At 35.3% G+C, this 15,871-nt stretch overlaps 4 protein-coding genes across 8 annotated transcripts; 1 reads left to right on the forward strand and 3 right to left on the reverse strand.

Annotated features, from left to right (window-relative positions):
* On the reverse strand, positions 1-4,111 carry LOC143355662 (E3 ubiquitin-protein ligase RNF14). 2 transcript variants are annotated; one of them, XM_076790702.1, is made up of 5 exons: positions 4,030-4,111; positions 2,156-3,103; positions 1,837-2,065; positions 1,171-1,343; positions 1-472 (listed from the first exon to the last, which is right to left on the reverse strand). In XM_076790702.1, the coding sequence occupies exons 2-5, from the start codon at positions 3,041-3,043 to the stop codon at positions 227-229; spliced, it is 1,536 nt and encodes a 511-aa protein (XP_076646817.1). In that variant the 5' UTR covers positions 3,044-3,103; positions 4,030-4,111; the 3' UTR covers positions 1-226. The 2 variants fall into 2 exon arrangements, with proteins under 2 accessions (XP_076646817.1, XP_076646816.1); XM_076790701.1 differs by lacking the exon at positions 4,030-4,111 and adding an exon at positions 3,600-3,994.
* Positions 4,112-4,385: 274 nt separating this feature from the next.
* Alg7 (Alg7 dolichyl-phosphate N-acetylglucosaminephosphotransferase) lies at positions 4,386-11,235 on the forward strand. 2 transcript variants are annotated; one of them, XM_076790708.1, is made up of 8 exons: positions 4,386-4,647; positions 4,741-4,855; positions 5,146-5,591; positions 9,966-10,154; positions 10,222-10,292; positions 10,373-10,536; positions 10,609-10,697; positions 11,138-11,235. In XM_076790708.1, exons 1-7 carry the CDS (start codon positions 4,478-4,480, stop codon positions 10,672-10,674), a joined length of 1,221 nt encoding a protein of 406 aa, XP_076646823.1. In that variant the 5' UTR covers positions 4,386-4,477; the 3' UTR covers positions 10,675-10,697; positions 11,138-11,235. The 2 variants fall into 2 exon arrangements, with proteins under 2 accessions (XP_076646823.1, XP_076646822.1); XM_076790707.1 differs by lacking the exon at positions 11,138-11,235 and having other exon boundaries at positions 4,388-4,647; positions 10,609-10,916.
* Mgat3 (beta-1,4-mannosyl-glycoprotein 4-beta-N-acetylglucosaminyltransferase) lies at positions 5,601-9,306 on the reverse strand. Of its 3 annotated transcripts, none has more exons than XM_076790704.1 (3): positions 8,250-9,306; positions 7,746-8,033; positions 5,601-7,511 (listed from the first exon to the last, which is right to left on the reverse strand). In XM_076790704.1, the coding sequence occupies exons 2-3, from the start codon at positions 7,902-7,904 to the stop codon at positions 6,384-6,386; spliced, it is 1,287 nt and encodes a 428-aa protein (XP_076646819.1). In that variant the 5' UTR covers positions 7,905-8,033; positions 8,250-9,306; the 3' UTR covers positions 5,601-6,383. The 3 variants fall into 3 exon arrangements, with proteins under 3 accessions (XP_076646819.1, XP_076646821.1, XP_076646820.1); XM_076790706.1 differs by having other exon boundaries at positions 8,228-9,306; XM_076790705.1 differs by lacking the exon at positions 8,250-9,306 and adding an exon at positions 8,099-8,238.
* On the reverse strand, positions 11,080-14,696 carry Tom70 (translocase of outer membrane 70). The gene is made up of 8 exons (XM_076790700.1): positions 14,204-14,696; positions 13,874-14,047; positions 13,567-13,774; positions 13,348-13,492; positions 12,927-13,278; positions 12,623-12,847; positions 12,180-12,400; positions 11,080-12,020 (listed from the first exon to the last, which is right to left on the reverse strand). Exons 1-8 carry the CDS (start codon positions 14,447-14,449, stop codon positions 11,858-11,860), a joined length of 1,734 nt encoding a protein of 577 aa, XP_076646815.1. The 5' UTR covers positions 14,450-14,696; the 3' UTR covers positions 11,080-11,857.
* Positions 14,697-15,871: the final 1,175 nt, after the last annotated feature.

The raw sequence follows: 15,871 nt of genomic DNA on the forward strand, positions 1-15,871 counted from the left end.
TCCTTTAATAGAAACAATACCAATCCTTTATTCGGAACCTTCGTTATTGTCCCTATAATTCGTCTGTCGCAGAAATATTAGTATGTTACAGAAAGATTTTTTTGTAACAGATATCACAGTATGAGAAAGCGGTTTATAAAATATAATATTTTATATAGTTCAATTTTATATTTTATACAATGAATTTGATAAATATACATGCATCGTTTGAAGGCGGTTTTTGTTATTATATAATTATTTCGTACTCGTCTTCGTCTATGTCTATATCGTGATAGAAATGAATGAACTCGTCAAGGTCCTCTTCATCTTCGTCATCATCGTCTATTATTCCTTGATATAGCAAGTTGTAGCACTTGGAATCCACGTTTCGAAAGTGCTCGTACGGCGACGAGTGGTCGAGTATGGTGCTGCACAACCAGCAGAAGTATGTGTTGCATCGCCAGCATGTCATCTTATTGCACCCAGTTGATTTCTACGAATAAGTTAAATGTATCACAAACGGCGTGCTTGAACTCAGTTTTGGAACAAAGTTATTTCAAATAATGATAACGATAGTTATTTCAATTGTGAAAACTTTGTATCTTCAGAGTCACAGTTATAAGGATGCGTGTCCATTTGAGAGTAAAACTGTCGCGAGTTACTTTCGAGAATCAAATTCGTCAGTGTTTTATTTCGCACGAATTTAAGAGTGCTATCGGAGAGAGCTATTCGTTTCGTGCAAAATAAAACACTGACGAATTTGATTCTCGAAAGTAACTCGCGACAGTTTTACTCTCAAACGGATACGCACCCTAAAAGAGGTACTACGTTCTTTGTAGTTTTCCGAACGTATTAGATCACAAGACTACACAAGTAATTATGATTGTAATTATATCGTGCTTGGTATCATTTGAATCAGTAAAACGAAGCGATTACAATGGAAAATGTGTCATAAAAAAAAATAAAAAAAATTAGGAAAGTTGCAATCTTTTGCTGTGCTTGCATTTTGCTCCGTTCTAAGGGGGATACCCCAGTGTTAGGGATAAAATTTTAACAGTTACGCTAGAGATCTTTTTCACAGATACAGAGAGAATACTAAAATATGAATTATACTAATATGAATAAATCATTCGTTATTTGAATAATGCCCAACTCTGCTTTAACTATACGGGCATAAATAAGTTGCTGTACCTCGATGTGAACATTGCATTTCGGACATCTTTGACTGTTGCTCTTGATCCAGTTCTCGGACATCGTGGTTTCAACCAACACTTGCAGTTGCTTTTTACCATAACGTTGCTCCAATTGAAGTTTACGATCGTTAGAGGCTTCTTGATACTCGGTCACTAACTGATGTGTTTGAGCTACAATAATATATACAGGTTGTTCAAAATTAAATGGACACCCTTTGAAAGCTAACGTCTAAACAACATTTCATTGACATTACTGTTGCTCGGAATTTCGAAGAAAAAAGTGAAGGTCATGATTCTTAACTTTTTTATCGGTGCCTATAATAAAAATTTTAAATATGACTTTTGTATAACTAAGATACTTATACATGCACAATGATCTATAATATGACTTTCATATGACCTTGATGACGGTATCAAAAATAGATGATTATATGACTTTCACGTGACCTTGATAACGATAACGCAAACATTAGAAAATATATGAAAAAATATCGATGGCCTTGAAACCTCGAGTAATGTGACCTTGAAGAAATTTGTTTGTTTATCACAATATTTTTGCTTCAAATAATTATCAGGTGACAAGTTATAGATTCTACAATATTAAACTCCACAGATTCATAATCGAAATGGCTCCTCAATCATTACATAATTTGTAGAAACATACCTGAATATATTTTGCATGGTTCTATGCCATGATACACCATTTTACAGAAAATGCAAAACGCGTATCTACATACTGGACAGTTCGCCATTTGTTCGTTCGGTTCGCAACTGACTGGATATTGACAATTGCGTCGTGGGCAGTACATTATGTCCATCATAGTATCCAACGTACTATTTAACAGCAGAGAATCATACTTCGCGAACAACTCTGAACTTAACATATCTTTAATCTAAACATTCCAAGTACAATAAGTAACTGTATAAATTTCATGTAATAATAATAAAAATTTCATTCGCGGATAACGAAGAGAACAGATTACCTGAGCAGGAGATGCTTCGGAAGTGCACTTCTCTTCGGGACAACAAATATTTTGCACGTTTCCGTCTTTGATTCTCGCTTCTAAGTAACCAGTTATACAATCTTTACAAAATACGTGAGCGCACGGCATAAATTGTGTACAGTGTTTCCCCATCTTGTCCAGAAAACATATCTTACAAGCATAGAAATTCCTCTCGAACTCGATCTGATTGCGCTTGTCATTATAATCGATTAATGCTTGAATAGGGTTTTTCCCGATTGGGCCATTTAAACTAGCTCTCTTGTCATTGCCCTTATGTATAAAATTCTTTTTGCTCAAACATTGAGCGGGAACTTCTGTTTTCGGTTTGCTCTTTGCACTGTCCACAGTGTGTTCATTTTCTATGCTGTCTATGACTTTATTCTTTTGAACGTTCTGCGCTTTCTCCAGAGTCTCTTGGTAACACGTATAAGCACTGCTCATATCGATATGCTCCTGCATATTTAAAAATTCTAAACTTTCGTCATGTAAAAAGCCTACCCATGTAAACAAAATTTCTTGTCCCTTGTTCTCCTCCCACAGCTGATCTAATCTTTTACATAATTCAGCTAACGATTGGGAACCTAACCAAGACGAATGCAAAGTGACTATCGGTGGCGACGTTGAAGGATAATCTTCTGGTAAGGTAACGTGCAACGTCAAAGGTGGTAAATGAGATATATTGATCTTCTGCAGAGATTCCTCCGTAAGCCTGTTATCTTTGTACGTAACATAGTAGTCTACCGGGAGATTTATAAATATCTTGAAACTGCATTGGTGACGACTGTTCTCCTCATGATGAGAAAACTCTTCTGCATTGTAGATACTTTCCAACGCGATAATCTCATCTTTCTGCTTCTCACTATCCATTAATTCTATTTAATTAATCGACAGCAGAAAAATACCAAAGTTGGCTATAGTCTGTTAACACTGAAAAGTAGAAAACAATTATAAGTCCATTAGTAATATATATTAGTTCTTCCAGATTTTAACAGCCAAACTTTACCAAAAATAGAAAATATAAAGGAACGAACAGATGGATTAAATGTAAATCGTACTCATCCATTCTTACAACTACATTTTTGTCACAACTTTTCACCAAAGCTCTGAAAGACTTACGTTTATATTAAATTCTGTTCTTGCTTAAATCTACAGAATATACAAATCAAATTTGACTGTTATAATCTGTGCATTTTTTACAATCAATACATCGAATTACGTTTAATTACAACCAAAAGAAGAAGTTTTATTTACAAGTTATAGGTTACACAACACAAATAATAAATTTGACGTATCGGCTACAATTATGAAAATGTAAACATACAATTAAAGCTAACATGAATTTTCGAATACGGTTATCGAAATGAGAAAATACAAAGGTATTATAATGAAAAGTAGTTGTTTCGTAATAACAACGTGATATTACCTTATTCATGTTCATTCACTTTACCAACAAATATGTATATATATATATGTGTGTGGATTGTTTCAGACGTTCATTGGAAACGAACGACAGAATGAAGGTAAAATTGTTAAAGCTTTTCACCGTATTAGGGACTATGCAATTTGAGGAACTTTCGCGCACGATGGGTGTAATCGAACTAATTTTTTCGAATGTGAAATACTTGAGAGAATTCAACGTACAAAAGAATATAATATGTACACATAAAAATATGCTCCGATTAAGATTCTGCGATTTTCTATTACAATTTCACAGGTTTAGTAACCGAATAATTTTAGAGCTGATTCGTTCTCGTGCTTCTGCATCGTGACCGCAACTACATATTTATTAGCGCGCCTAATGTATTTTGATTTCCAAAAAATGTGAAACTGCCAGGGGATGATTTTTTTCTTACGTCAAATTGGATGCGTGTCGCTACAGTCGTACCATTTGATTCAAAAAGTGACATATAAATGGCAAGGCAACCGACTCCTCGTAATATCGCGTAATTAGGAAAGCTGAGCAAGACGTTAGAGAGCAGCAAAGACGTATTGATTTAAAAGGCGGTTCTAGCTTAGCAAAAATGAAAAATATTAATTTTTGCAATCACGCTTATTTTTCCGTCAAAGATATTCAGAGTAATTTATTCTTAATCGTCAATTAATTGATTATAAGTTTACAAACCACGTAAGTTTAGCTAGAATCCACAAAATAGTGGGGATAGTAACGTGCCGCAAAGGAGACCTCGGAAACGCGACATTACGGAGGGAAATCTGCATATCTGTTGTCAACCACGTTGATCGGCTGTTTTGTACATATGTTCTGTTGTGTTTTCCGGACAGTTTTTTCCAAAATCCTCTGACATGAAGCACAGTGACGACGCTTGGGAATTTTTCTTCCCTTTATTAATTAATTTCGGGATGTCCTGTGTCGCGTATCTTTTGACTGTACGCCTAATACCGCGGATAAAAAATATGTTTATTAAAGCTAACCTATACGGGACTGACATGAACAAAAGTACTGGTGAAAAAGTGTAAGTCAGACTTTGATAACACATGACATTCACGTGTGATACTCTTTTCGTCTATGGACACAGGTAATTTGTACATTAAACGTTCTTTTATAGGCCGGAGGCGTTAGGTGTTGTTAGCGGGTGCCTCTTTCTTATAACGCTGTTTCTGTTTATTCCCATACCGTTTACAGATTATATATTCAGTGACATCAACTTCCCTCATAACGAGGTATGGAATAAATCATTTATACTATGTACACAGAATGGTATTAGCACGTTCAAACTATTGTTTAAGAATTGTATGCAACATTAAACCACGTGTCTCGCTAGCTGTTACGAATGTGTTAATACTAGCGACGTCTCCAAAGTCTTAACAAATTTTTTACAACCCTATGTTTATTCAAATTTCTTCGAAATGCACACATCGGTTAAAAAAAAAATAAAATTTCTAAGACTTTGGAGACGATCGCATTTACTAAATAGCTGACAAACATTCTCCTGGGAAAATTTCGATTACAGTTTATGGAATTTTTGGCTGCTCTACTTTCAATTTGTTGTATGCTACTTTTGGGTTTTGCCGACGATGTTCTGGACCTTCGTTGGCGTCATAAACTATTACTGCCAACGATCGCTTCATTGCCACTTTTAATGGTCTATTACATTAATTTCAATTCTACACTAATCATAGTACCAAAACCCTTAAGACCCTGGTTTGGTTTCTCTGTGGATTTATGGATACTCTACTATTTGTACATGGGAATGCTAGCAGTTTTTTGTACAAATGCTATAAACATATTAGCTGGCATAAACGGTTTAGAAGTTGGACAGAGCTTGGTGATCTCGATAAGCATAGTCATTTTTAACGTCATCGAGTTGTCGGGAGACCTTTGGAAAGCACACCAGTTCTCATTGTATTTCATGCTTCCATATACAGCTACATCATTGGGCTTACTAAAATTTAATTGGTAAGTTGCATATAACATTGATAAATTAATGCATCGATGATAGTCTCATTCGAAAACATTTAGATATCATCATCACTGAAGTTAAAAATATTAGAATATAGTTTTTCATTTAATCACCCTAATTTTCAACTTTTTGCACAAAACGACTCCGCAAACTTTCATAAATACAATACTATATTTTTTCGTAATAGTTAGACTGCGGATTTTATGCATTTATAATAAAAATGAGTAGATCGAATACAAAACAGTAAAAACATTTAAAGAATTTAAAAATACTGTCGTATTGTTTTCAACTCTACAGGGTGTCCCAGAAAAGGAAAAAGGGCGAATCCTGAAGTGATTCCAAACACCTTTTTCCTTTACCAATTCGTGCCGAAACGCTGTTTTTCGAGTTATTGACGAAACAGCAGTATAGTTACACTTTTTCTGGGACACCCTGTATAAAGTTATTAGGAAAGGAAATAAATGTCTACGTAGCTCCCGTAACTTGCAATTAATGCAGGCGAGTTTTTTTTTTTGTATAAACATCTGCAGTAGTAATATAAAATCAAAGAGAAGTTCGATCTTCCCGAATTTCAAACTGAAATCTAGGAAATCTTAAATGTGGAGGATCAGATTAAATAAGGACAACCCCAGACTTTTTATTTCTGTATAACTTATATGTATAAATCATTTAATATTTATAATTCATAATCAACATATTACTTTAGTATATAAATTCAGTAGAGTATCATATAGTTTACACTGAGTATTGAGTATGAGTTAATATCACAGTCGGGTGCGACCAGTATGTCAGTAATAGTCTAATTTAGCATAAAAATTCTCTACTAGCCAGTCATATTTCCATGTATTGTTAAGTATTGTTTCAGGCGCAAAATAGAGGTCCCGAGATTTCGAGACTCTTAGGAGATTAGTTTTCCCGTCTAACCATAGCCCGCTTCCTATTAGGTCCTCGATGAACGGTACATCGATAGTTTTCTCTAATTGAATCTCGTTCGATTTCACTTTATTGTGCAGGCTGGTTATAATGTTCGCCGGCGCCTGGCAAAGATAACAATACCATCCGCCGTAATGATTCAAGTCTCCTATCACTAGGCCTAGACTATCCCTCTCGCTCAAGTCTTCTTCCAGTTGTTGCAGCATGATGGGATTCGATTGATAAGCTTCGCGCATCAATCCGATCGTGCACGCGCCAACCGTTATCGTTGTTTTAAGTGGGTGTTGCCAGAAGAATCCGTAAACTGACCATCTTAATCTAAAGCCGATCGGTTGCGGCCAACCGTTGTATACCTTGAGGAACATTAATGCCCTGGAGTTCAGTACTTGTTCGGATTCAGTCGTTACATAAATATCATCGTCTCTTAAATTTCGTACTACAGTCTTAATCTTCTCCCAAATGTATTTGGATACTACCCTCAGCGGTTTGTGCACTTTCGCTGCTATATTAATATATAAAATTTTCTTCTGTTCCTGCTGTAATAAACCTTTGAGTAGCTTATGATGAAAATTATCCTCGGCGTTACTGAAATCACAGATTACAAAAAGATCGACTACGTTGTATAACTCTTCTACTATCACCTCCGCGATCGCCGAATTGTATTCGTTCAGAAAAAACGTGTGAATGATACGCCTAGCGATTCTACGATGCTTCAGCTTGACGTTCTGTTTCGATGCCATGATCGCTCTCCAAACGACCTCTGGTTGGCCACAATCCGAACCGTGCCATCCTTGAGTGCAAATACATTTTTGAAAGTTTTCGCTGCTTCTCATCTTCTGATTATCCACTCCGTGCTTCCAACAAACGGTATGATTGTACACATCGAACAAAGTGTAAGTCTTGACATCTTGCAGCGCTATCTCCCCATTGATTGTCTGGTAGATAGGAAACCTTTTGCGATTGGTCGGTTGCACTTGAGGCTCCTGTTAGAATTTCCGTTTCGACACAGAACAACGGTTAGAACATTTTAGCATTTAATGTCTACTACATTTAAGAGAAAGTTCTTCCAAAATTCAGCAGTCTTCGAATGACCTGGATTATAAAATTATATTGTAATAAATAAGTTACGCAGAGTCTTTAGAAAATTCTGTAGAAGGAAAACAAAAGAACTTTTTCTTATACTTAATAGTGGAATGTAGAACTTGCGATACTCTTACCTGTACCTCTTCGAATTTCACAAATGTAACAGAGGTATGCGTTGTCGGCACAGTTAATTCAGAAGGCGGAGTAGTAGCAACATAAATCATAACAATAAGAACTTGCAAGACTAACAATGTATAAAGCAAGGCCAGTTTCCCATCTAGGCGGGACTGCATCTCACTACCTTCCTTGCTTAAATTTGTCAGTTGCGCATCTTCCGTACCATGAAATTTTTAATATCGAACCAAAAGTCTCTGTTACCAGAGGGATCTAGCCGAAAGCATGTGTATAGTCGATGTACAAGTCTGAAAAAGGAACAATTACTCTACTACGCCTTTACAGGAACTTAGATGAAATTAGAAATCTTTACTTTGTCAAGACCATATTTGAAATGTGAAAGTTAGACGAATTCACGTGTGTGCAGTGAAAAATTTCAAATTCTATGTTGAAAAATTTCAAATCATACTGTCTCAATGTGTTGAACAGTGTACAGACTCACGGTGTATAGGCGAGGTGAATACCTTTGGTTCGTGACGTTTAAACCGTGACGTCACCGCTCCCCGACGTGCCATTTAATTCTGAAATGGCCCCGATTGCACGTGAACAACTCGCTCGGTAGATAGAACAGCGTCTTCTAGCCTGTCCTCGACGTTCTTCCGTTCGGTGAAACGGTTTTATCGTTGCGCCACATATTTCCTGAGTTGGAGCGACGAGTCTTTCGTTTGAAGAGGTCCCGCCGTTCTACCGAAATCTACCTCGTCGAGCCTCCTCCTCCCAACGGCAGAAAAACCACGCCCGAATGCTCTCCCACGCAACGTCGTTCGTCGAATCCCGTCGACAAGCGCGATCGCGACATCTCCCAAGGCGCACGCGTCTCGTAACCTCGCTAACTCATTCATTATGAGCATCTACGGGGCGAGTCGCTTCACGTGACCACCTCGAATCACTCGTCAACTCGTTATTATTTCACAAGAAAACGTTTCAAAGTTAAGTTAGAGTTATGTCAAGAGCCCCTGTCAACCAAGTCTACAATTTTGGCCTACTGCAAGCATTTCTAATCAGAATCGCGACAGATTTAAAACAAGATCCGTTATATTCTCGGTTATGTCAGTAGATTGGTGGCAGAAATGGAGTAGATTCTGTTGACAGAATTGAACAGCAGATTGGCGATACTGCAACTTTCTTTTAAATTTTAATGATCCTCCAATGGGGAATGCGTATATACATTTAAATGATCTCCTGAAATAATTAGGTTATGTTCGCAGGTGTCGCCAATCTACAATATGAATTGTTTACAGGGTGGTATCGAGAGGGTCACATGACAAGCTCGGGCAGATTTTTTCAATTTGTTATTCTTTAACCCCTTGCACTTTGATCTTCTTCATATCTATTAGGTGTAGAAACAAGTTCTTTCTATATGTACATATAGCTTTGTACAATCAATACAGCTATTCAAATGGAAATATTCTATCGTTCTTTTGCAGTGTTAGGGCGTTGCACAGTGGTTCGATTACTTTTCGCACTATCTGGACAAAATTATTTTTTCACGGATTTGAACTTATTCGGGGTTTTAATTTTTAGAACTTCATTGAAAATATTAATAACAAATAGTAATATTTGAAATCTGTTTTCACAGATTTGTTCCTTATAAAAAAATGACACAACTTTTCTATTTAAACTATTCCTCTAGCTACAATAGTTTCCAAGATATTCAATAAAATGTCTTTCAGATATGTTTTTTTTTAAACAATAATTTCGATTTGATTTGCAACATTTTGTAGGTTCACACTGCTATTAAACGAAAGTAAAAATATATACATTTATAATTTTGTAAAAATGTACTTTATTAATTGACAAACTTCTACTAAAAATTTATTGTTTCATAGATTTATAAAAATACGAAAAAGTTAAGACTCGTCGAGTTTTAATTACGAACGTTAAGATAGGTCAGAGTAGACCCAGTACCCTATGTGCTTCATCGGAATGAAGGTCACCATCAACTATTAAATTGAATACTCAATACTTTCTCCCAGATTTTGATAGTTTTAAATTGTTGCGGTTATTCTCCAGAATGTTACATATTTGTAAATATGTAGAAAAAAAGAAAGTTGAAAATGTCGAAGATGAAAAAATTAATTTTTCTTAGTTTTCTAAGTATGCCACATTCACATTTGCAATCGTTTCTTAATAATGAAAAGTGATTTAATAATCTGAATCACGTTTTTTTTTTGTTCAAGGTACCCAGCACAAGTATTCGTAGGGGATACATTTTGTTATTTGTCAGGAATGACATTCGCCGTTGTCGGCATCATTGGCCATTTTAGCAAAACCACATTGTTGTTTTTCATTCCGCAAATTATTAATTTCCTGTACAGTGTACCACAATTGTTCCATTTTATACCATGTCCGAGACATAGATTACCAAAGTATGTTTTCCAATTAATTAACTTTTCAACTGATATAAAAGATAGTTATTTTGACATTTATTTATAGATATAATAAAGAGATAGACAAATTGGAGCCTAGCAATACTGTATTTAACAAAAATGACATCGGTTTTATCGGTACGAAAACGCAATTATTTCAGTCGATTTATTATATAATTTTATATTACTTTGATTGGAAATGAATTTTTAATCTCTAGGTAAACTCGTAATGTGGTTATTTACAAAACTCCATTTAGTGAAGTGGCAAGAAGATAAATCGAACTATGTTACTTGTAACAACTTTACTTTAATTAACTTTGTATTAATCAAAACTGGCCCACTTAAGGAGTCTATGCTTACAATAATTCTATTGTTAATTCAGGTAATATTCAATGATATTTCGATCAACTTATCAATTGTATTTTGTGTTACTAAAAGACCTTTGATGTTTCAGGTATTTTGCAGTTTATTAGCGTTTGTCATAAGATATCCTCTCGCTTCAATCTTTTACGACGTTTGAAAGGGCGCATATGAAAAATTAAGGTATATACAGCGTTTTGTATAATTACATTGTTATTTCGCGATGAAATAATATATTGTTTACCGACTTACTTTTGTACAAGAATTTTTCAATGTACATGTACTTTCAAGATTTTGTAATTATTGTTTATATAATTGTACATTTCTAGAATCATTGTAAACAATGTAAATATTACTGTACTCTTTCTCGGGAGATATACATGTTCCGTTTCAGTTTTTAAATACTCTTGGTCAATAAAGAAAAATACCGTAATATAGGTAGTGGGAATCAAGTTGTAATATTAACAAAATAAAATTTATACCATTTTAAAAATAATACAATAATAACATTGACATATATGTATATACGTGTATGTATGTATGTATATGCATGAGCGTTACATAGTTCTATCAAAAGTGTTTTATATGCATTATATACAAAGTAATATAAAATACAATGTCAGACTCACAGTTACAATTGTCAATAAACTACTATAAATTATGAGTATATTGCTAAAGCTGTTTTGAAAAGTTTTGTTCTCGCGCCATCAACGACTGTGTACGCGAACAAAATATATATTTATATATATAATATGCATATGTTCCTAAATATTGCAAATAATGGTGAGCGTCCTTGTTATTTAAATATATTTAACACGACAAATTCACAACACAGAATAAATCATGTATGGTGTACATAGGAATTTTACAATTGTGAATCCTTTGCGGACAATAAAGAGATTTGAATAGTTAACAATCAAATTGGTATATATAGTACCTTTCCACGAAACCTTATGTCTAACGTGACCGGACGAGAGAAGCCTTCACGAACGGAACATTTCGGAAATTGAATTCGAACGAATTTACCTAAGGAAATTATTGAAACACGCTTGATGAGCGGCAGTTTCAATTAGTCAGCAATACGTTCCACAATTTTCTCCTCCGGACGAGGTGCTCTTATATAGATCAATTAAGCAATAGATACGTACACGTGTGTCTGTAACTGTGAGAACAATTTCTATGGCATTAGGACATGTCTTTTGAATAAAATGCCGTTTTCGTAAAATTACATTTGCGAGTCGTATCATACACGATGAAAACTTTATTCTTTAGTTCTGGTAACCATGTGTATTTTCGGACATTTGAATCTTTCAGTGTCGCCAACACCAGGACATCGTAAAACCTTATGAAACGCTGCGCAACATTATGTCCGGGCCTAATTTATCTTGCAGCCTGAGCTGCGTTTTCACAGAATCTCTTAGACCAAAAACGTGTGTGAGCTCTGTAAGTGTACGACTCAGTACCAAGACTTCGTCGAACAATTTAAGTGCTTTCTCCAGATTTCCCCTGTTGAACAAACGATAATTCATGAATTATTTTAATAACGTCTCTATAAAAAATACCGACGTTTTTCCGAAAAAATTTCTAAAAATTCGCGTAAAAACGGCCTCGAACATTAGAATATCCCCTTAATTCATGATTAACGCTCTATTTGAGACACTGTACCTTTGGACTTCAATTGTTGCTAGAGTCTCGTACGCAAATTCACATTTGTTATCTAATTCCAGTGCTTGATTGACATATTCAATAGCTTTATCAACGTCCCCATGCCATTTCAATTGTAACAACCCTTTATGTACATGGACTGTAGTGTTGTTTGGATCTTTCTCGAGTGCTTTAGATAAGTAAGAATCTGCTTCCTCATATTTCTGCATATCTGACAGTATCTGTATTCGTGGATAAATAATAAATTACATTTACAGTTATTATAATATTTATTACTAGACTCCGGATTTTACGAATGCATTATTTTAAGCCTACTAAAATTATTAAAAGAAGAAAATTTTTATCTTCCTTCTGTGCCTTACAATCGACGAAAACAATTTTTATTTTGCGTAAAGTTCCCCAGTCTATTTATTACCGTATAGTAATACAAGATGTATGAATACCTGAGCGTATAAGAAGTAACAGTCAACGAAGTTCGGGAATTTCTCGAAAGCCCTGTCGAAACCTTGTATGGCGTCACCCGATAATTCTGTATCCCTGGTGATCGCACCATAATGAAAATCTGTATAGCATTTTTGCACATATGCATTTGCGAAATCTGGATTGAGCTCCACAGCTTTCGTGAAGTCGTCTTTAGCCTCTCCTGGTTTCTCCACAAGCAAATTGACCTGCGATCATGCAATGATTAGTATTTTGCTTATATTTAGGAAATAGGTTTGTCATAGATTCATCAAGCATCATCATTACCAGTCCTCTGTGCATATAAATGTCACCATTGTTGGCATCAAGTTTTATAGCCGATTCGAAATCATTGAAACATTTTTCTAGATTTTCTAAGTACATATACACATTGGCTCGTTTTACTAAGGCATTCACTTTTATATCTTTTGAAACGTTCTCGCTATCTATAATAGTAATAAAGTCGTTTATGGCATTATCGTATTTTCCTAATAACAGAGAAAACGAGGCCCGTAAAAGTAACAGTTCCATTTTGTGTGGCAATGTGTCAGATTCGGGATTGTCTAGTCCTTTGGTACAAAGTGGTACTATATCGTCGTATTTCTCTTTTCTCAAATGATCCAAAATGTTGACGAAATCCCTAAACATTATAAAAAATATTGTACATAACAAGCGTTTATGATAATTTTTCAATAACTGAAATACATACGGAGATAGATTACTGTTGTCGCTATTACGGAGTAGTGTAAAAACGGGATCATTATGAAAATAGTTCATATAATTTTTTATCACCTGTTTGCTAGGCATAACATAATCTTTTTTGTTTTTCAGATATTCCACCGCGTGTTGTTTACCTACACAAGAAGAGCTTACGATTAATGCTCAAAGCAGCAAGTTTGTATCTAGTTTTGTAGACAATGAAATATACCTAATTGCTTTAAAACCCTGTCTGCCATTTCCAATGTTGTTTGATTGCAAAAATTTTCTAGAATACAAGTAGCCGTAACATCTTCTAAGGCAGATTCCAAATCATTGCAACGCTCCATCACCCTCGCTCTACGTAATAAGGCTTTTGGATATCTTCGCTTCAATTCTAAGGCTTTTGTACAATCTTCTTTTACAGCATTATATTTTTTCTGTAATACATGTTCATCGATAACAGGCTTTAACATTATTCAAATAATATACTGTTGCTGTCTCATAACATGGAACTCGGATACAAAGAAAATCGTTACCAGTTGCTCATAGGCTGCTGCTCTGTTTTGGTAAAATGTAGCAAGGTCTTCAGTATGTTCTTTCGGGCATGTTTCGATTGCGTTATTGTATTGGGCGATCGCCTCATCATACGTTCCTATTCTAAAGTAACGGTTCCCTTCATTCTTAAACCTCCGAGCTTTTTCCAATAGTGTCTGCATTATAATATACCGATTTAGTTAAAGAGTGTGTAACACTAATCTAATCACGTAACAACAGCAAATGATAAAACAGTAAATTATCGAAGTAATCAGATTTAGGTGCGCTTCCAGTCTATGTTTATTTGTGCGATAAAAGTGTGTATCTCTAACCTCAGTGTCGGGGGTAGTGTTCGGTGGATAGTCAACGTCAATCGAAATTTGTTTATCAGCGGCCGGTGCGCCGGTCTCCTTCGAGCTGCCCCTCGATTTACCTTGGATCGATTTTGGCGATTTCGGCTTGTTGCTGTTCTTGTAATACATGTAACCGAGACCTAGAGCAACCGGCGCACCAACGGCCAGGGCAAGTTGCCATTTTGGTAGTACAGAACCGGTCATGCTGACCGCACTGGGTGTCATTTCTGTATGAATTCTTCAATGTCTGTCGGTGTCACGAGTTATCTTTCTCTCCAGTTTTTCTCCGGAATCGAACAGATATCAAAACCACCAGTGGAAATTAACATGAGGTCGAACAACCATGCAGGGGGAAGAAAAACCACACCACTGCTGACCACAGCCACAATCGCAGATGATCGCAGATGACTGTCTCTGACAGTCTCCGATCAGGTGAACAAGTTTAGTACGAGTTTCCACCGTCTCTTGAATTAGCGCCTATCACGTCTATTGGCGGCACTGATAATATATATATCAGTGATTGGCGGTCACGAGTTCCGTACAAGTGCAACGTTGAGCACACAGTATACCAGATCTAAAACTCCTGTTGAAACCTTGGGTCTTCATAATCCCAATGTATTGGATCTACATGCGGACAGTGTTGTCATTTCTGTAAGTCTCAATATCTCTATCCTTTACACTGACGTGCTGGATGAAGGAGGACGAAGCAACTTCAAACAAGAAATTGGAAACGTTGGAAAGTGTGGCCTTAGACCATATAAACCTAGTATCCGTATCCTCTCTGTACGTACGTATCCTCTCTGTGTATATGGTCAGAGAGGATTCTGATATGGTCTATATAAGAGTGTGGCAATATTTAAGAAGTGATATGGTAGAAAATAGTATTTAATAAATACACGCGATGTTTTGGACTCGATGTTACTCAAAATTTTATTTGTATCGTGTCACTTGTGTAAGTGACATATATTATAATTATTAAGTCAAATATAAAGTTGTAAAGCTATGTTCACGGCATATGCACTTACGTACGCATGCGCACTTGAATAGAGAGGGACTTATTTGCAGCGCATGCGCACTGGAGATTGTTTGCAACTGATATTATACGGATATTATTCAAATAATATTCAAATAATATAATACATATACAATGTACACGTATATTTGAAAAAGAAAAATTCATATAATGTATTATCTTGTTTGGCTAGATGTGTTTATTTATACACGATAATGACGATGATGATTTTTCCTCCGATTATTTCACTATTTCTATCAAATGAAATAATTTCTTTTTTCGTTCATCATTTTAATAGATAATTCTTAAATTAAATCGTTTCTCGAATACTGTCTAATGAAACTTCTTTTTTTCCTTACATATAACGCTTTACTGCCATCGAATATAATTATATAGATTAATTAAAACAATTCACGGACTCTAATAAGTTCAAGTATTTTTTATGGTCAAGTCAGAATATTTATTATTTTATTTACATGAACTATTTGTGATTTGACTTCAACAATTATTTCTAAAGTAAAAATAAAAAAGAGTATCTTATCTATGGCCTGACATTTTATAGCGAAGCACTAGCGCGCGTGTTCATTGTTTCATCAATCATTTGAATTTCTCATTTTCAATGCGATATCGAAAAA

This window comes from Halictus rubicundus, chromosome 7, assembly GCF_050948215.1.
Source record: "Halictus rubicundus isolate RS-2024b chromosome 7, iyHalRubi1_principal, whole genome shotgun sequence".
In the NCBI taxonomy this organism is placed as follows: domain Eukaryota; kingdom Metazoa; phylum Arthropoda; class Insecta; order Hymenoptera; family Halictidae; genus Halictus; species Halictus rubicundus.

Coding starts and splice junctions, on each gene's coding strand:
- Mgat3 (XM_076790704.1), bottom strand. CDS start 7,904: ATGCAGTCCCGCCTAGATGGGAAACTGGCCTTGCTTTATACATTGTTA. Junction 7,512..7,745: donor TGAAATTCGAAGAGGTACAG/GTAAGAGTATCG, acceptor AAATTCTAACAG/GAGCCTCAAGTGCAACCGAC.
- Alg7 (XM_076790708.1), top strand. CDS start 4,478: ATGAAGCACAGTGACGACGCTTGGGAATTTTTCTTCCCTTTATTAATT. Junction 5,592..9,965: donor GGCTTACTAAAATTTAATTG/GTAAGTTGCATA, acceptor TTTTTGTTCAAG/GTACCCAGCACAAGTATTCG. Junction 10,155..10,221: donor CCGAGACATAGATTACCAAA/GTATGTTTTCCA, acceptor ATTTATTTATAG/ATATAATAAAGAGATAGACA.
- Tom70 (XM_076790700.1), bottom strand. CDS start 14,449: ATGACACCCAGTGCGGTCAGCATGACCGGTTCTGTACTACCAAAATGG. Junction 12,848..12,926: donor TTTATATGCACAGAGGACTG/GTAATGATGATG, acceptor GCATGATCGCAG/GTCAATTTGCTTGTGGAGAA. Junction 12,401..12,622: donor GTTACTTCTTATACGCTCAG/GTATTCATACAT, acceptor CCACGAATACAG/ATACTGTCAGATATGCAGAA.
- LOC143355662 (XM_076790702.1), bottom strand. CDS start 3,043: ATGGATAGTGAGAAGCAGAAAGATGAGATTATCGCGTTGGAAAGTATC. Junction 2,066..2,155: donor CCGAAGCATCTCCTGCTCAG/GTAATCTGTTCT, acceptor TGGAATGTTTAG/ATTAAAGATATGTTAAGTTC. Junction 1,344..1,836: donor ACCATGCAAAATATATTCAG/GTATGTTTCTAC, acceptor ATATTATTGTAG/CTCAAACACATCAGTTAGTG.